This window comes from Nipponia nippon, unplaced genomic scaffold (genome assembly GCF_047370975.1).
Source record: "Nipponia nippon isolate SJK-2023a ecotype South Korea unplaced genomic scaffold, ASM4737097v1 scaffold_2, whole genome shotgun sequence".
Lineage (NCBI taxonomy): Eukaryota > Metazoa > Chordata > Aves > Pelecaniformes > Threskiornithidae > Nipponia > Nipponia nippon.
The window spans coordinates 93,870,264-93,885,755 of NW_028262336.1; the positions used below are offsets into that span (position 1 = coordinate 93,870,264).

The window sequence follows — 15,492 nt, forward strand, 5'->3', positions numbered from 1 at the left end:
GAAAATGTATCCACTGATCTTGGTCACTATTCTTCAGGTAAATAAACGGGGTGTTTTTACTTCACAGTTGCCAATACAATTCCTCAAAAGTGGTTCAGTGATCTAGCGGTACATAATATTACAGATAACTAGTTATCTACAACTATTTCTTCTCCTTTTGTATAATAGTTGCAGCAGATTTAGCTCTTTTCATTAAGAGGACATTTTTATTAAATTGAAAATAGGGGCACTGATAGCTTGGTATTTTGTCAGACAGACAAAAAGCTGAGTGTTTGCTCTGCATAGTGTAAGTAATCTTTGTTCTTTTGTGGAAGCAGAGGAAAGGGCAGTAATAATGCAACAGTATTTTAGGCACTTGATCGTTCTGAGCATCCTCAGCTGCTGGATGTATGACAAAGTGTCTGTGCACAAGTCTGGCTAATACAAAATGTGCTAAGAAATGTCTAGTAGGGTTATCTTTAGGTCAGATATGGCCAGTTATACCAAAAATAATTGACAGTTATTTGCCTAATCTGTTTCAGAATGAAACACCCATCCAGGAAGGAGAAAATCTATTTTCATATATATTTATTTGTAGGGGAAGAACATATAAAAGCATCTGATCTGGTTCTCTCCCTATAATTTTAAATCCATTACAGTTCTGTATCTGGCAGACAAGAACAACTGTTTAAACCCATCCGATGATGGGACTGGAAGTACTATGTATTTCAAAAGAGCTATTGCATCTCCTCTGTGTTATTTCCAACAGAATAGCTTATTATTTGTCACTAGTAAGGTCCCACCATTATAGGAGTATCTAAATATTCTGGTTAATATTCAGAAGTGGTGATAAATAAATTATACCCAATGTGTACAATGGTGTGTAAATAGACAAAACAAAGAAAACAATGGAGAGGCTATAATGCAAGTAAAGTGAACATTGTAATTTTTTTACTAATTCTGATCAACGTCTTGATGTTGAACTTCTGATGTTGCAGAACGGATGCTTCCTTTTTATGTAAAAGACTTTATTTTTTTAATACATGACACGGGATTTTCTCAGTTTAAGCTTTTTTAAAGTAATAATTTAAAGAATGCACAGAAACTATTGGTACTACACCCTCAACAATCCATGTTTTGATGATGATGGTGGTGAGAAGTATTACATCTTCATGAAGCTAACTGTATCTGTTCTAAATAGAGGTGGTTTTGTAATCAGTTAATAGATAAAAGTAATACGCTAATTTAAAAGTGGAAAAAGTATGGAAGAGATACCCATTATGAAATAATTTTCTGTATTGTTTGCCAAAGACAATAATAAGAGATCCAAGGACTTGTCTTATGGCAGTAGCATGGAAAGTTGACTAAACGTGTGAGGAAATATTCCTGCCTCTTATGGAAAGAGTATTCAAGTACCTATGAATTAATTCCCTAATTAAATATTCTAACTTCACCCTTAATAAAAGGAATTTCCTGAGCAAAAAGTCTCTATAGTTTCTTTTCTTGTATATGTATTTTTGTTGTCTCTGCAGCCAACTTCTCCTTCCTCCAGGAGGATTTTGTTAGAAGTTTAAAGTTTAAAATATCTGTGCCTTACGTAGACAATGAAGTCTAAAGAGCAAAATATTCCTTCTGTTATGACTATGAATGACAGTGTTGTCCATGAAATTTAGGGTTAGGTAATTGTGGTGAGTTGACCCTCAATGGATGCCAGGTGCCCACCAAAGCTGCTCTGTTACTCCCTCTCCTCAGCTGGACAGGGAAGAGAAAATCTAACGAAAGGCTCGTGGGTCGAGATAAGGACAGGGAGATCACTGAGCAATTACCATCATGGGCAAAAGAGACTCAAATTGGGGAAATCAGTTTAATTTATTACCAATCAAAATCAGAGTAGGGTAATGAGAAATAAAAACTAAACCCTAAAACAGCTTCGCCCCCACCCCTCCCTTCTTCCCAGGCTTAACTTCACTCCCGAATTCTCTACCTCCTCCCCCACAGCAGCGCAGGGGGACAGATAGTGGGGGTTGCGGTCAGTTCATCACATGTTTTCGCTGCTGCTCCTTCCTCCTCACACTCTTCCCCTGCTCCAGCGTGGGGACCCTCCTGCAGGAGACAGTCCTCCACAAACGTCTCCAACCTGAGTCCTTCCCACAGGCTGCTGTTCTCCATAAACTGCTCCAGCATGGGCCCCTTCCACGGGGTGCAGTCCTTCAGGAACAGACTGCTCCAGCGTGGGTCCCCTGAGGGGTCACAAGTCCTGCCAGCAAACCTGCTCCAGCATGAGCTCCTCTCTTCATGGGTCCACAGGTCCTGCCAGGAGCCTGCTCCAGCATGGACTTCCCATGGGGTCACAGCCTCCTTTGTGGGCATCCACCTGCTCTGGCGTGGGGTCCTCCCCAGGCTGTAAGTGGATATCTGCTCCACCGTGAACCTCCATGGGCTGCAGGGGGACAGCCTGCCTCACCATGGTCTTCATCATGGGCTGCAGGGGAATCTCTGCTCTGGCGCCTGAAGCACCTCCTCCCCCTCCTTCTTCACTGACCTCGGTGTCTGCAGAGTTTTCTCTTGCATATTCTCACTTGTCTCCCCAGCTGCAATTGTGCAGTTTTCTCCGCCTGCCCCCCTCTTCTTAAATATGTTATCACAGAGGCACTACCACTGTCACTGATGGTCTTGGCCTTGGCCAGCGGTGGGTCCATCTTGGAGCTGGCTGGCCTTGGCTCTATTGGACATAGGGAAGTTTCCCCTCTTCTCACAGAAGCCACCTCTGTAGCTCCCTGCCTACCAAAACCTTGCCACGCAAACCCTATACAGTAATTGATCAAACATTATAGTTTCAGCAAGACCAACAGCTACTGTCAAACGGATGGTTGCAGTACTGCTGTCAGCCATGCAGTTATTTGTATTTGATATCAAGGGTTTTTGAGTGATAGTAAACAACACTGTGAAGCAGCTGTCCCAGGTAGAAACAACATGGCCAGGTTTCACCTCACAAAAAGACAGCTTTGGCAACAGCTGAAATTTTAAATTTTTGTTGTGTTCATTTGGAGATATTCGTATGGATTAATATCTCAGGCAGCCACTTCTGCAATTCCTTTAGGCTTTTCCTTCCTTCTCTGCCATTTACAGTTAGATTCTGAGGTTTCCAGGAGACCCCAGAACAGTGTGTAGTAGAAATTGTTCTTTTTCTTCCCTTCCTTCACAAGGGTTTTTTAATTACAGTTCTGTACCAAAGCATGTATAATTGTTAATTTAAAAATTAAAATTACTAAATTTAATGACTACTGTAATTTTTTAATCTTTTTTAATTTAAGGTTATCTAATTGTGTCAATGAGTGAATGGAATGCCTCTTGATCTTCTATTGAGTAAAGAGTCGATTTTGGGTTTTAAAATGATCCACTTATACTGCATTTATTTACACTGACAATTTTCATTCCTTGTAATTACTCTTTGAAATGTTAGTTTTTTTAATGTCTTTTTTTCTTTCTCCCTAGCTGGGTTGAAAACTTTGGCCGAGAAGGTCTGGGGCTGCTGTTGGATGTTTTGGAAAGATTGGTTGAGACAAAAAAGTAAGGATGATTTCATATAAAATTGCCAGCTTTTCTTAATATGTAAATAGCATTTAATTACACTAGATTTTTTATTTATTCAGCCAGGACAAAGTTGTGAAGAGGAGTCAGCATAAGGTTATACAGTGCTTGAGAGCCTTCATGAATAATAAGGTATGGGATTTTTTAAAATCTGGAAATCTAAATTACTACAGTTCAATCAGATAATGTACATGATCAGTGGGTATAAGCCTGTGCAATCTGGAGAAGTGGTGTGTTGGTCAGGTATGGTTTGAAGTTCTTTCTGCTCCCACTTCCTCTCTGCAGAAACATACTCAGAGAATAGTGTAAACTTTTGATGCTAATGTATGCCCTTGTTACAGGATAAGTAACCCATTTTGGACTTTTCTCTCATTTAATTTTTTTAATTAAGTATTTGATGGACTTAAATGAGGGAACTGTCCCTGTCTTTTACTAGATATTCGATACAGTCATTTGGATTCCCTCCAATTCTCATTACAACTGTTTTTCTGTTGTTTAGTATGGATTGGAAAGAATTTTAGGAGAAGAGAGAAGCCTTTTGTTGCTGATCAAAGCAATTGATCCCAAGCAAACTAACATGATGACGGATATAGTTAAACTCCTTTCTGCTATGTGCATTGTTGGAGAGGAGAACATGTAAGTACTGTATTTAGCAAGAAATGGTAAGGTAATTTTACAATATCCAAAATTATAGTTATGCCTGAGTGAAATGCTAAAATTTGCAACTTAGGTTTGAAAGTAATATCTGTACTGTGATGTCAGTTTTCAGAATACCTTTGTCCGTGATTTATTATGGTCATATCAATAAGAGCTTTCTTTTTGCCATGTGGATGTACTGGTTAGATGGAAGTAGTTATGCAGCCATTCTTTTGCTTAAAATTTTTTAACGTTACTTTTAAGGTATCTTAACCATTGTAATCCAGTAAGTCATTTTTTGGCTACAAAAGTCTCCGAAGGAAACAAGTAATGCTTAAACCTCCTAAATTTGTACACAAGAAATTGAGGCGGATGAATACTTTGGCAACATGGCTCTTCAGATAACAAATGAACAGCAAGGTTCTCTCCTGAGTGAAATGCTTTTCTTTCTTACAGCCTTGAAAAAATTTTGGAAGCTGTAACAGCAGCAGCAGAGGAAAGGAATGTTGATAGATTCTCTCCTATTGTAGAAGGTCTTCAGGATAACTCAGTTCAGCTGCAAGTAAGCAAATTTTTTTCATAAACCTCTGCAACAAGTAAAAATAAAATTACTTAATTTTCTGTATTGAACAAGTCATTACAAAGAAAAGGAGGAGGGATACTGTTTCAATAAGGGTCAAATTTTGGAATGTTGTTCATAATGTTATCTTTTAAAATGTGTCATGGGAAGATTGAGTGTTGAGAAACACAGGCGTGTTGCAAGTTAATTTGTTGACTTCTATTCACCCAAACCTTACAGACTTTTGGAGTTAAATTTATACTGCTTTTAAAAATAAAACATGAGTCATATATTCAGATGCAAAAAGATTATCTCACTTCTGGTGATATTTCCTGAAACTTAAAGATTAATAATAGTAAAAAAGCAAGTTTTTAGGCAACTGCTTTTTGTAATTAATGTTTAAATCAGCAGGAAATCTGTCCCTCATGCTCACTTTATGATTTCATAAAATTGCACCCAGAGAGTCTGAGGAAAGAAACCTTTCACCTTATTTTCAGTTTTCATTTTGCTTCAGTTGGATATAGAGTTTACTGCAGAAAGACACAAAATATTATAGTGCATTTGAATGATCATTATAAATCATTGGTCTAAGAGTGTAAATATTAACTCATTGATTTTCATGTAATTCAGTTGGAGTGAATGCTGTTCATAATTATCATTCTTTGTGAATATTACAATAATGGTAAAAGATGAATCTCAAGTTAGAAAGAAATGATCGTGTTACTCCACTGTCACCTTTTGTATAAATAGTCCATGTCTGATAGTAAAGATTGTTGTATGCTTTTTTTTTTTTTTAGAAAAGCTAACCATTAAGAAGTATTTGAAGGTGGAGAATCATTTGTAGTTGAATTAGGCCAGTACCAATGGGATCCTCTTTTGAAAAATTGTCCCTTCTTTCTTACTCTTTCTATCTTGTAATCACAGAATGGTTTGGGTTGGAAGGGATCTTTAAAGATCACCTAGTTCCAACCTATCTACCATGAAGGGGACATCTTTCACTAGATCAGGCTGCTAAAAGCCCTGTCCAGCTTGACCTTGAACACTTCCAGGGATGGGGCATCGGCAACTTCTCAGGATACAACTGGCTCTCTAGGCTCCACACACACATTGCTGGCTCATGTCTAAATTTTCATCTATGAATATCCCCAAGTCTTTCTCTGAAGGGCTGCTCTCAACCTGCTCATCACTCAGCCTGCACTGATACCGGGGGTTGCCCCAGCCCAGGTGCAGGACCTTGCACTTGGCCTTGAACTTCATGAGGTTCTCATGGGCCCACTTTTCCAGCTTGTCAAGGTCCCCCTGGATGGCATCCCTTGATTCTCCCATCTTCAACTTCCTATTATGTGATTTCATGCATCTTCATTCTAGAACAGAGCTTTTTACAGTTACAATTATTTATTTACCTTGTTTGTAGTCTCTGAATAAGTTGCTTTCTAACCATTTTTAGTAGTCTAGATATTAATTTGTAGTATAACTTGTTGGGTAAACAGTCTTTCTTTTTTACCCAGTATTGTGAAAATCACTATCAAATACTTTGTTTTCTGAAGTGCATTCTAGAATGCACATTCTAAGAGTGCTAAACTGAGGTCAAGGGTATATCATACAAAAGATGAAGGAGACAGAAAATTAGTATCCAGCATAAAGTCAGTTAAATTCAGTTACTTTGATTTGACACAGAAATGGTTGCCTTCTGTTTCTTTTGTTTGTTTGCTTTTTGTTGTAGTGTGCATAGGTATCCCTGTGTTCTCTGTCCTGAGCAAGAGATCTGATAGCAAGATTTTCTTTTTTTCCTTTTCTTTAAATATTGCTGTCATAGCCATAGTGGGAATCAGTTACTATGATAGGACAAATTCAGCTTTAAATTATTGTTCAGTTTTCTGGTGGCAGGAATACATAGCCATAGTGTAATTTGCCAGGTGACGTGATAACTGAGGGAAGGACAATCTACTAATTTGAATTTTTTTTTTCTTAATCTTATAAATGTTTGTTTATCTCAGCATGGATTTATTACACTGAGTTAAAAAGTTTTGAATGAAAACAAAATAAAAGAATTTATGAATTCTCTAATTCCTTCCTTCCTTCCAACCTTGAAGATTTCTAAATGCCTGTAGTGCATATTGCACTCCATTACCAATGATGATAGTCAAGTTTTTTAGGAACCACAGACAGCCAACTTCAGGGTCAAGTAGGCTCTCTCCAAGCAATAATTTTTATTGGATGGAAATGTAGGATATTTTGTTTGTTCTTATATTTCTTTTATTGTTTGTTTTTAAAAGTGTACTAGGTTGGTATTGGCTTCATATAGAAGATGTTGATTCTGACTTAGTACAGAAAGATTTGTCTTTTTTCCTTCCACCTTCCCCCCAGATTTGTATATTTTGCTAATGTATTGCATAGTATGTAAGGCATAGTAAATGCTTTAAGGGTCAAAAGGGAGACCTTATATTGGCAAGGCTAGAGTGGGGCTGGAAAGGGACTGTAAGGAGAACTGTAGAGTAATAAATTTTTTCTTTGAGCAGTGCCTGGGGGGCTTTGTGTAAGGCTCAACCTACAGTTAAGATTAGCAAGGAGAGGGAGAAAGAGCTTTGAGCTCCAGTTGTAGGGGGACTGGAAAGCGACTCCAGAAGGAAAATGTAGACTGTAATACAACAAATTTCTTGTTTTCCAAGACTTTTTAGTCTGCATTTTCCAGACTGGACACAAATTTCTTGTAGCAGCAGATCCTTACCTTAGGTAAGAATTTTGGCAAGAATCATTGCAGTTCTTCAGTATTAAATTTAAATATATGATTCATATATTTCTGTTCTCCTCTGGGGCCTTTGTTTCATTTAGATTTCAAGGTGAATGATGTTGAGTTAACAAGTTCCTATTCAGTATGATTTTTTTTTCTCCATATTTTACCATCCTTGAAATAGTAGGCAGTATGAATTTGGGCCAGGTGTGCAAGCTTGGGCACATCAGACTTTCAGGACAATATAACATTTGGCTCACTGCATCTGGGGCTTTTGTTATTTGTATGTGTTTTACCCTTTCTTGGTTTACTTGTTTTACTTCTTTGGTTTACTTTGATATGGGGTCATAATATAAGTAAAAAATTTTGTTCTTATTTGATCAACCTGAAAAACAAAAATATGAAAAGTTTGATGATTTTCTGTTATGCTTATTTCTATTCTTTTAGTATAATCAATAAGGTAAAAAACCCATATATAATAAATATTAAGAAAATTTTATGCATAAATATAATCAGTCAAAGAATTTAAAAAAAAACCCAAACGTCCAAATGCAGGAATTTAGTTTTAATGTTGAATAATGGTAGTTCAGTGTCTCTTTATATTGGCTGAGCATCTTTCTTCTTTCCTTGACATGATTATGGGTATCAATAAAAATTTTAAAAATATTTTGATTCAGTAGGGAGAAATGCTTTAGATCATGGAAATTATATTTTCCAATTTCAGGATATTGTATCTAATTTAAGAGAATTTAAGAGCCTATATTCTCTATAGAGCATGTAAGGGTTTGAGAACTTCCAGGTCCATCACAGCACTTATATGAGATGCCTAAAATTTAATAGTATGAAGAGCAGTACTTCTATGACTATTCTTTACTAGCTTATAGGTATTCAGTGTCCTGAAATTAACAACATTTTGTTTTGAGTGGTAGGCTTCCAAATGTGATCCTGAATTTTCAGGAGTTGCATGTATTTGCATGTGTGTAGATTTAATAAGGAAAAAAAGCTATCTATAACTTCCTTTTTCTATACAGTTCAAAAAGCACATGGAAACTGCCTTAAAAGCATCCCCTTAATTTATTGAGGCAACAGGTAAATTAAATTAATCCTATGTACTTCTCCCTTTGCCAGTGATGGGTATACAAATGGGCATTTTGCCCATTTCCCCCTTTTTAAAAATTAAATAAATTTATAAGGGCCTCTCTAAATCTATAAATATGTCTTGCAGATTAAACTGAAGGTGAACAGATGGTAGCTTTTTTCATCAACACTTGGGAATAGGCTTCAGAAATTATAATCCCTTGTGAACAGTTGTAGGTAAGCAACCCCTTTAAGAAATAGGTAGATAGCAATATCACTGGCAGTTGAGACAGTTGATATGCAGGGAAGAAAGGTCATAGCTGACCTTTTCTCTAACCAGTTAGATATTTCTTATAAACATGAGCACTTTCATACTCGCTATTTACAGTGATGCTCAACTCCATTAGTGAGATACCATTGATGAGATAACTGAATTAGCGCAGAAAACTTTAGCTGAGTTGTTAACTGTGCAGTAACAACTTTTATTTTTCTAGGACCACTCTTCAGATGTTAAACAAGTACTTTTCTACTAGTTATGCCTGCTCATGATTATGCTATACCTCTATTTGGTATTTTGTTATCCTCTGATATAGAAGATAGGAGCATTTTTAAAACTGACACACTACTCAAAATGTTACAATTGCAATACTTAAGCTAAATATTTTAATTTGGCTTTACTGAGAGTGTTACCCTAAAGTTCCTGAAAAGATATAACATTTTCCTGTTTCATTTGCTGTGTTTTATGTAGACATGGAAACTTTTAATGAAAGTTCTCTTCTCTTTTTTTTTTTGAGTTAAGCTTCCATTTCAACACATTCTTTCTGCTAAAAGGCTTTTTTTCTTTTTCAGACTCCACAAATAGTTGCTAGATTTCTTTTTTTTTTTAAGATCAGAAAAATCAAGGTTCCTCATGTGAATCAGTTGTAAACTTTTATAACAATGACATTGTCCTGGTGGATAATTTGACAGTGTTTTAATGAGACAAAAGTTTACAGTTGTCAGTTACTTGGCATACTTTCCTTGATTATCTGCTTGATATATGTAGGCTTGCTTTGTGGCAGTTCAATTTGACACTAGCAACTGACCTTTTCAATTTTGAATTGACTACCTTTTCTGTTACTTGAAGGCTGAATACGTAAAAAGCCTCAGTATGATGATTTTTGTATTTTTAGTGAAAACTCTATGTATCTACTTTTTGCATTTGTTGAAAGCAAAAGATATTCTCCCTTCTATCTTTCATAAAATCCAAAATTATGGAAAGCATACTTAAACGTTTAAGTGATCATAGTTTCAGAATATAAGTACAGCCAGGAGTAATATTGAGTTTCTGGTTTTGTTAAAATAAATGTAATTCAACATCTTAAGCCTGTGCTCAAGAAAATGCATACAAGGCAATCTGGTACCATATACATACTTACGATGACAACTGAAAAAGTCTAATACTTTGGTTGTTCAATTCACAGAGGCAGGAAATACAGCTCTTCTGACACAACCCATTTTTATGTATTTAAGACAATGATGACAACAACAAAAATTATGTGTTGCCCGCTTCTTCTCATTCTTCTTGTAGAATCAAATGCATGCTTCTACTCTCTAATCATCATCTTTCATCACCGTTCCTCAAGCAGGCAGTTTAACTAATGGAAGACTGCTGTTCTTCTGTACAGTTCTAGTTGCAGATGCCAGCTCCTTCTAATTTTCCAGTTAGAACTGAGAAGAGGTACAATGTTGAAGCAGAGGTGCAATTCTTCCTTTTCTGATTAAGTTCCTGAAAAATGAGCACTGATCATCCCTGTGGAAACCTGCAGGTACTTCATGCCTGTCCTAGGAGAAGTGTTTTTGTGACAAAGTGAAAGGTCTTATCTATTAATCAGTAGCATTACCCTCTAGTATTTTTAGTTGTCAGGGAATATCATTTCATCTTTCTTTTTCATCTAATACTATGAGAATGTGAGATGGTACAGTCTGTGATATTTTGGTTAGCTGAATCACTTGGTGACTCTTGGTTGTTCTATGTTAATGAGATCCTTTCCATAACTGTGTATGTAATAGGATGAATCAGAGCAAAGCTCACCTTACCTAAATGTAGAGACTGATAATATTTGTTTAAGATCCATGTAAATGTACATGCATGTGGATGGTACATCTCAAAGTCATTACTAAGAATTTTTGTCTTTAGCAAGGGTAAATAATTGATGAACGTCAGTATAGTGTCTGTACTAAAGCCAAATCTACATCCAGTTTAACACTGGCAAGCAGAATTTAACTAAATATGCATTATCTTTACAGACTTTCTACAAATGCATACTTGCAGTAAGAGTGAGAGAAGTGAAGTAGAAAATCTTACCGCAGTTCCTCTTATTCAAATAGGCAAGATATGACATAACACGATACTTATCATAGTTAGTATTTATTGCCTTGTTTATGCGAGGAAAAAGCTGCTCTGAGCTACTGAGAGGTACCTGACATTTTCCACCAGAAAAGGACCAGGTATATTTGTCTGATCTTCAGCTGGGTAAAATGCAAGTTTAAAGTACAGACTGTGGAATCCTCAGAAAATGCATCTTGTAACTTTATAGACATCACCGGTTAGAATCGCAGAGGATTAGAATTTCAAGCTGTAACTTCTCACTTAGCAGAGTATATCTGATCTCATTGGTCTAGTTTCTCATGGAGGAAAGTGTTCAAAATTTTGACATTCCAGGTGAACTGTATCATCTTCCATGCAAAGTTCTTCCCTACCAAAAATAACTTGTCTGCATCCATCAATATATGCCCATCTCTCAGATAAATATGCAAAGTCAAGTATTGTAGATATCCCTACCATGTGGCAGCAGGGCATTAAAAGTATTCCAGATGGAATATACTCACAGACCCGAAAGCCCTCTGAAAACTAACATAGTGGACTATACTTAGCTGCAGTTCTTTAGATATGAAGAAAGGAAGGAAGCATCTAACTAGACTGCCAGGTGAAGTGAAAGATGTGCTCTTGGCTGTTCCCTGAAGAAAGGAAAGTGCCTCTACATGCCTTCACTGCATGCCTATTGTAAACAGCGGGATACTCTCAAGATGTAATTACTGTTTGGGTTAGAGGTGCCCTTCAGGAAAGAGTACTTAGAAATTGCAGTCCTCAGCACCACAACAAAATTTTAGAAGGTACACCAGAGAGCTGTGTATTACCATATGCCTTTCGCTGTTAGAGCCTAAAATAATTTCACTTCTTCAGGCACCTTCTCAAGAGCAGACTGACAAAATACCTCCACCTACAGAATCTACAACTCTTTATGAATTGGTTTTAGATATAGACCATTTGCCCAGAATGTTTTGCTCACAGTGACTTCTGGCTTCCTAGGAAGCTAATTTACCTATCTTCACTAAACCTCATACTATCTCAGCAGAAGCACCTCTTAATTCATTGAAGATGAGACATCTTTTTTGAAATGGACACAGCTTTTCCACCTTGTGCCCGTGGCTGAAAATTTAAAAGGCTGTCAGTCTGTTTACAGAATCTTGTCCAAGGTAATTGAGCGTAAAAGAATGCAGTTAGGGCCCACTCATCTGGAGTGCAAGCAGTGACTGGTTGTTCTGTGTACCAAGAATTGACGTTTATAGAGCTGACAGGTAGAGCGTCACAGGCATTTTACTTAAGTGGTACATACTTTGAGAATTGTCAAGGAATGGTGTTACATTTGGGAGAAATGTTTTTCAATTTTTGCTTAATTAGGAACATTGAAGACAAATAATTATGAGTGGATACTCCTTGGAATTGTGTGTAGTATGAATGCACATAGAGACAAGCACTTGAAGAAAAGAATTATTTATCTGTAGCTTCCTTTCTCCCTTAAGAAGTTCTTTCAACTCTTTGGACTCTGTTTTCTCTTTGGTCTAACCCTTTATTAGCAGCATTGGAGACTGGACAGTCTCTTTTTGTGGAAGAAATTACCATATCTGTTATTTCTACTGCATTTCTTTGATTAGTAGCCACACTCTAGAAGCAGGGAACAAACTCATTGCTTGAATCTGAAGTCAGTAGTGCTTTCTGGTAATTTAATAATTCTAAATACCAATCTGTATTTGAATGTTCAGATTTTTTTAAGCATTTTGTTAAACAGATTTAGAACTTCTTTAAGATGAGAAAGTCATTATCTGGTATTTCTAAACAAGTCACGTACCTCTATCTTTGTAATTTAAAAAAAATCATGACAGACTTTACTTTTTGTTTTTCTGAGGCATTTTTGTGGTTGAGACTTTCTTCCTAAACAAATAGACACAGATGGAGGTAAAATATCAGACTTTTAAAAAAATTGGTAGATTGGGAACAAATGAGCTTTCTAAATAAATAGCAGATCTTTGTCTTTAGCAATGTAAGATGCTGAATAGGATTTAGTCTGCAGGTAAGCCAACCCATCAAGCATGGGAGCTAGATGTCTAAACTCTCATATAACCAATGGAAATCCAAGGTGCAATTTATTTGTCCATGTGTGAACTTCAAATGTCAGTCCAGATGCCGTTGTAGGTAGGACGCTGTTCCTTTAGGAGATTCCCACCCTTCTGGATTGGCATTTGTAAACCAGATGGGACACACTGAAGCAGCTGTAACGGTACTCTGTATACTATGTGTTCATGTTATAGCTGATGAATTGGGTCCCTAGTCAGTAAAGACAATGGATCCTAGAGTGCCCTGGTCACTCCATGTGTGTCATAAAGAAGATCTTTTAAAATCTGGAATCTTAAAGAAGAGCTTTAAAGAAGAATCTAGCAGGCTACTGATTAACAAGAATGGGAGTTTAGCTATGCATATAGCTACGTAGATATATCTGTCCACATACAGGCATCTAAATGCAGATATCTGGAGCTTGAACTGTGTTGTCTTAGAAAACTCTTGAGAACTGTGTTTGAGTTTATTCCTGTGCCTTACGCAGACACTAACTGAACTAAGCTTGCTACTTTTTTTAATTGACTTACTCTCAAACATGGGGTAATATTAATATATTGTTTTTCCAGCTGCAAAGTTTAGGATAGCAAGAAGTTTCTTTGCTCTTGAGTCTTCCATGCACTATTGGTTAAAACTGCCTTTTAATAAGCCACTTGTATTCTGTTAATCAAGCTTAAGAGGCGTGTTTTTCTCTTTCTCTTGGTTTTGGCATATTCCCCCAAAATCTAACTTTCCAGACTGCAGTGTTACTAAAATGTTCACAGGCTTGCTTCTCTTCTTGACAGAATCTAACACATTTTTCCTTACAGGTTTTAGGTTTACTAAACAGATCTATCTTGCTGTGATCCACTTCTAAGTGAATGAACGAATTTCAAATTATTGCGATAATGTGTGATTTAAATATTATATGCTAACTGCTAGATATTGAATGATAGTTTCATTTGGAGCATGTTTTAAATGTGATCTAGTAACAGGCTCTTGCTGTTGTCTTTATCACTAGTCTTTTTAATTTTTTTTTTTTTTAAGTTTTCATGAAGGAAATTACTCAAAGGTAGATGTCTAAGCAATGCCTTGCTTAGACTTGTGTTTGCATCCTCTTGTATAACCTTTTCTCATTCTGCTTTTTGTAGATTTCTGTTTGGAACTTTCACTATTGCTTTGTCTTTCTATTCCTATAGAAATAGTTTGCTAACATAATCCAGTATATCTTTACCTTGTTTATTCCAGAAAAGCTGAAGTATGTTCTGGTTATGAACTGCAATCAAATTCCCACTTCATCAAATTTGACTAAAGTACTAGAATAGCAGTACTTCTTACTGATGTGTTTCTTGCTTTTCATTGTCCTATCCTGTCTCTGTTCTATTTGAATAGCACATGTGCACATGTACCTTATTGATTTGGCAAATTAAAAGAAAATACCTTTTTTTCTGACAGCAGTTACATCTGTAGACATCCTTTAATCTAAATTGCATTGCTATCTCAAAGAGAAAACTGTAGTTTGCTCTTGAATCAGGATTTTCACAGTAGCGTACTTTGTTCAGTCTCTGATTGCCTCTTCATTGATAATTGAAATCAAGTGTGATAAATGCTGATTCCTTCCTTAGCAGTCCATTCACATAAAGTTTTTCATGAAAATATACTGTTTTAAACTACTGATAACAGTGACAAAGGTTCCAATTCTGATGTAATCAAACAACATGGAGTTTGACTTTATTAGAAATGTAACTGTAACCTTGCAGTGCTGTACTGTATTACTAACCGTATGATAGTGACGTCCAATGAAGTCTACAATCATTGAAATGCCTCACTGATGTTAACAGGAGTACAGGTGTTGGTGGCATCTGTTAATGTACTGAATTACTGGTTTTGAGTGGCAGAGCTAATTGAATCAAGAAAATGCAATTGAATGAAAGACTCCGTACTCCAGAGAGATAAATCGGTGATGGTATAACAGATTTCAACTAAATAAGCTCAGAATTAGGGGAAGTAAAAATTTTCATCATGGCTACTTAAGAAAAATATAAATACTGGTAAAGTGGATGGTTTGATAAAGTGGACCCATACTAAAACAAATACAAAAAGGTTTAAGAATAAAGAATACAGCCCATACTTAGATAATAAGATAATACATTCTCTAACATATTGTTGTGCTAAATGTTAACTCTTTTTGTTGCCTGCATTTTCTACCATTTGTTGCGTCCAAATTACAGACAAGGCTGATCAGATTCTCCACCACGTTGTGACACTACAGCTTGTGCAGTTTGTGGGCCCGTCGTGATTTAACTCCAGTTGGCAACTAAATACCACACAGCTGCTCTCTCACCCTCCCCCTCCCCAGTGGGATGGGGGAGAGAATCGAGGGGAAAAAAAAAAAGTGAAACGTGTGGGTTGAGATAAAGACAGTTTAATAGGACAGCAGAGGAACAAAAAAAAATAAAATGATTAAAGAATACACAAAACAAGTGATGCACAATGCAGTTTCTT

At 36.5% G+C, this 15,492-nt stretch overlaps 1 protein-coding gene across 2 annotated transcripts in view; it reads left to right on the forward strand.

Moving 5' to 3' along the window:
• Positions 1–15,492, forward strand: part of DIAPH3 (diaphanous related formin 3) — a 255,482-nt gene that overhangs the window by 45,270 nt on the left and 194,720 nt on the right. For both annotated transcript variants that reach the window (XM_087756729.1, XM_087756731.1), the window contains exons 6-9: positions 3,475–3,549; positions 3,633–3,702; positions 4,070–4,206; positions 4,663–4,768. In XM_087756729.1, coding sequence (XP_087612855.1) covers positions 3,475–3,549; positions 3,633–3,702; positions 4,070–4,206; positions 4,663–4,768 — 388 coding nt within the window. The remainder of the gene's footprint in view (positions 1–3,474; positions 3,550–3,632; positions 3,703–4,069; positions 4,207–4,662; positions 4,769–15,492) is intronic.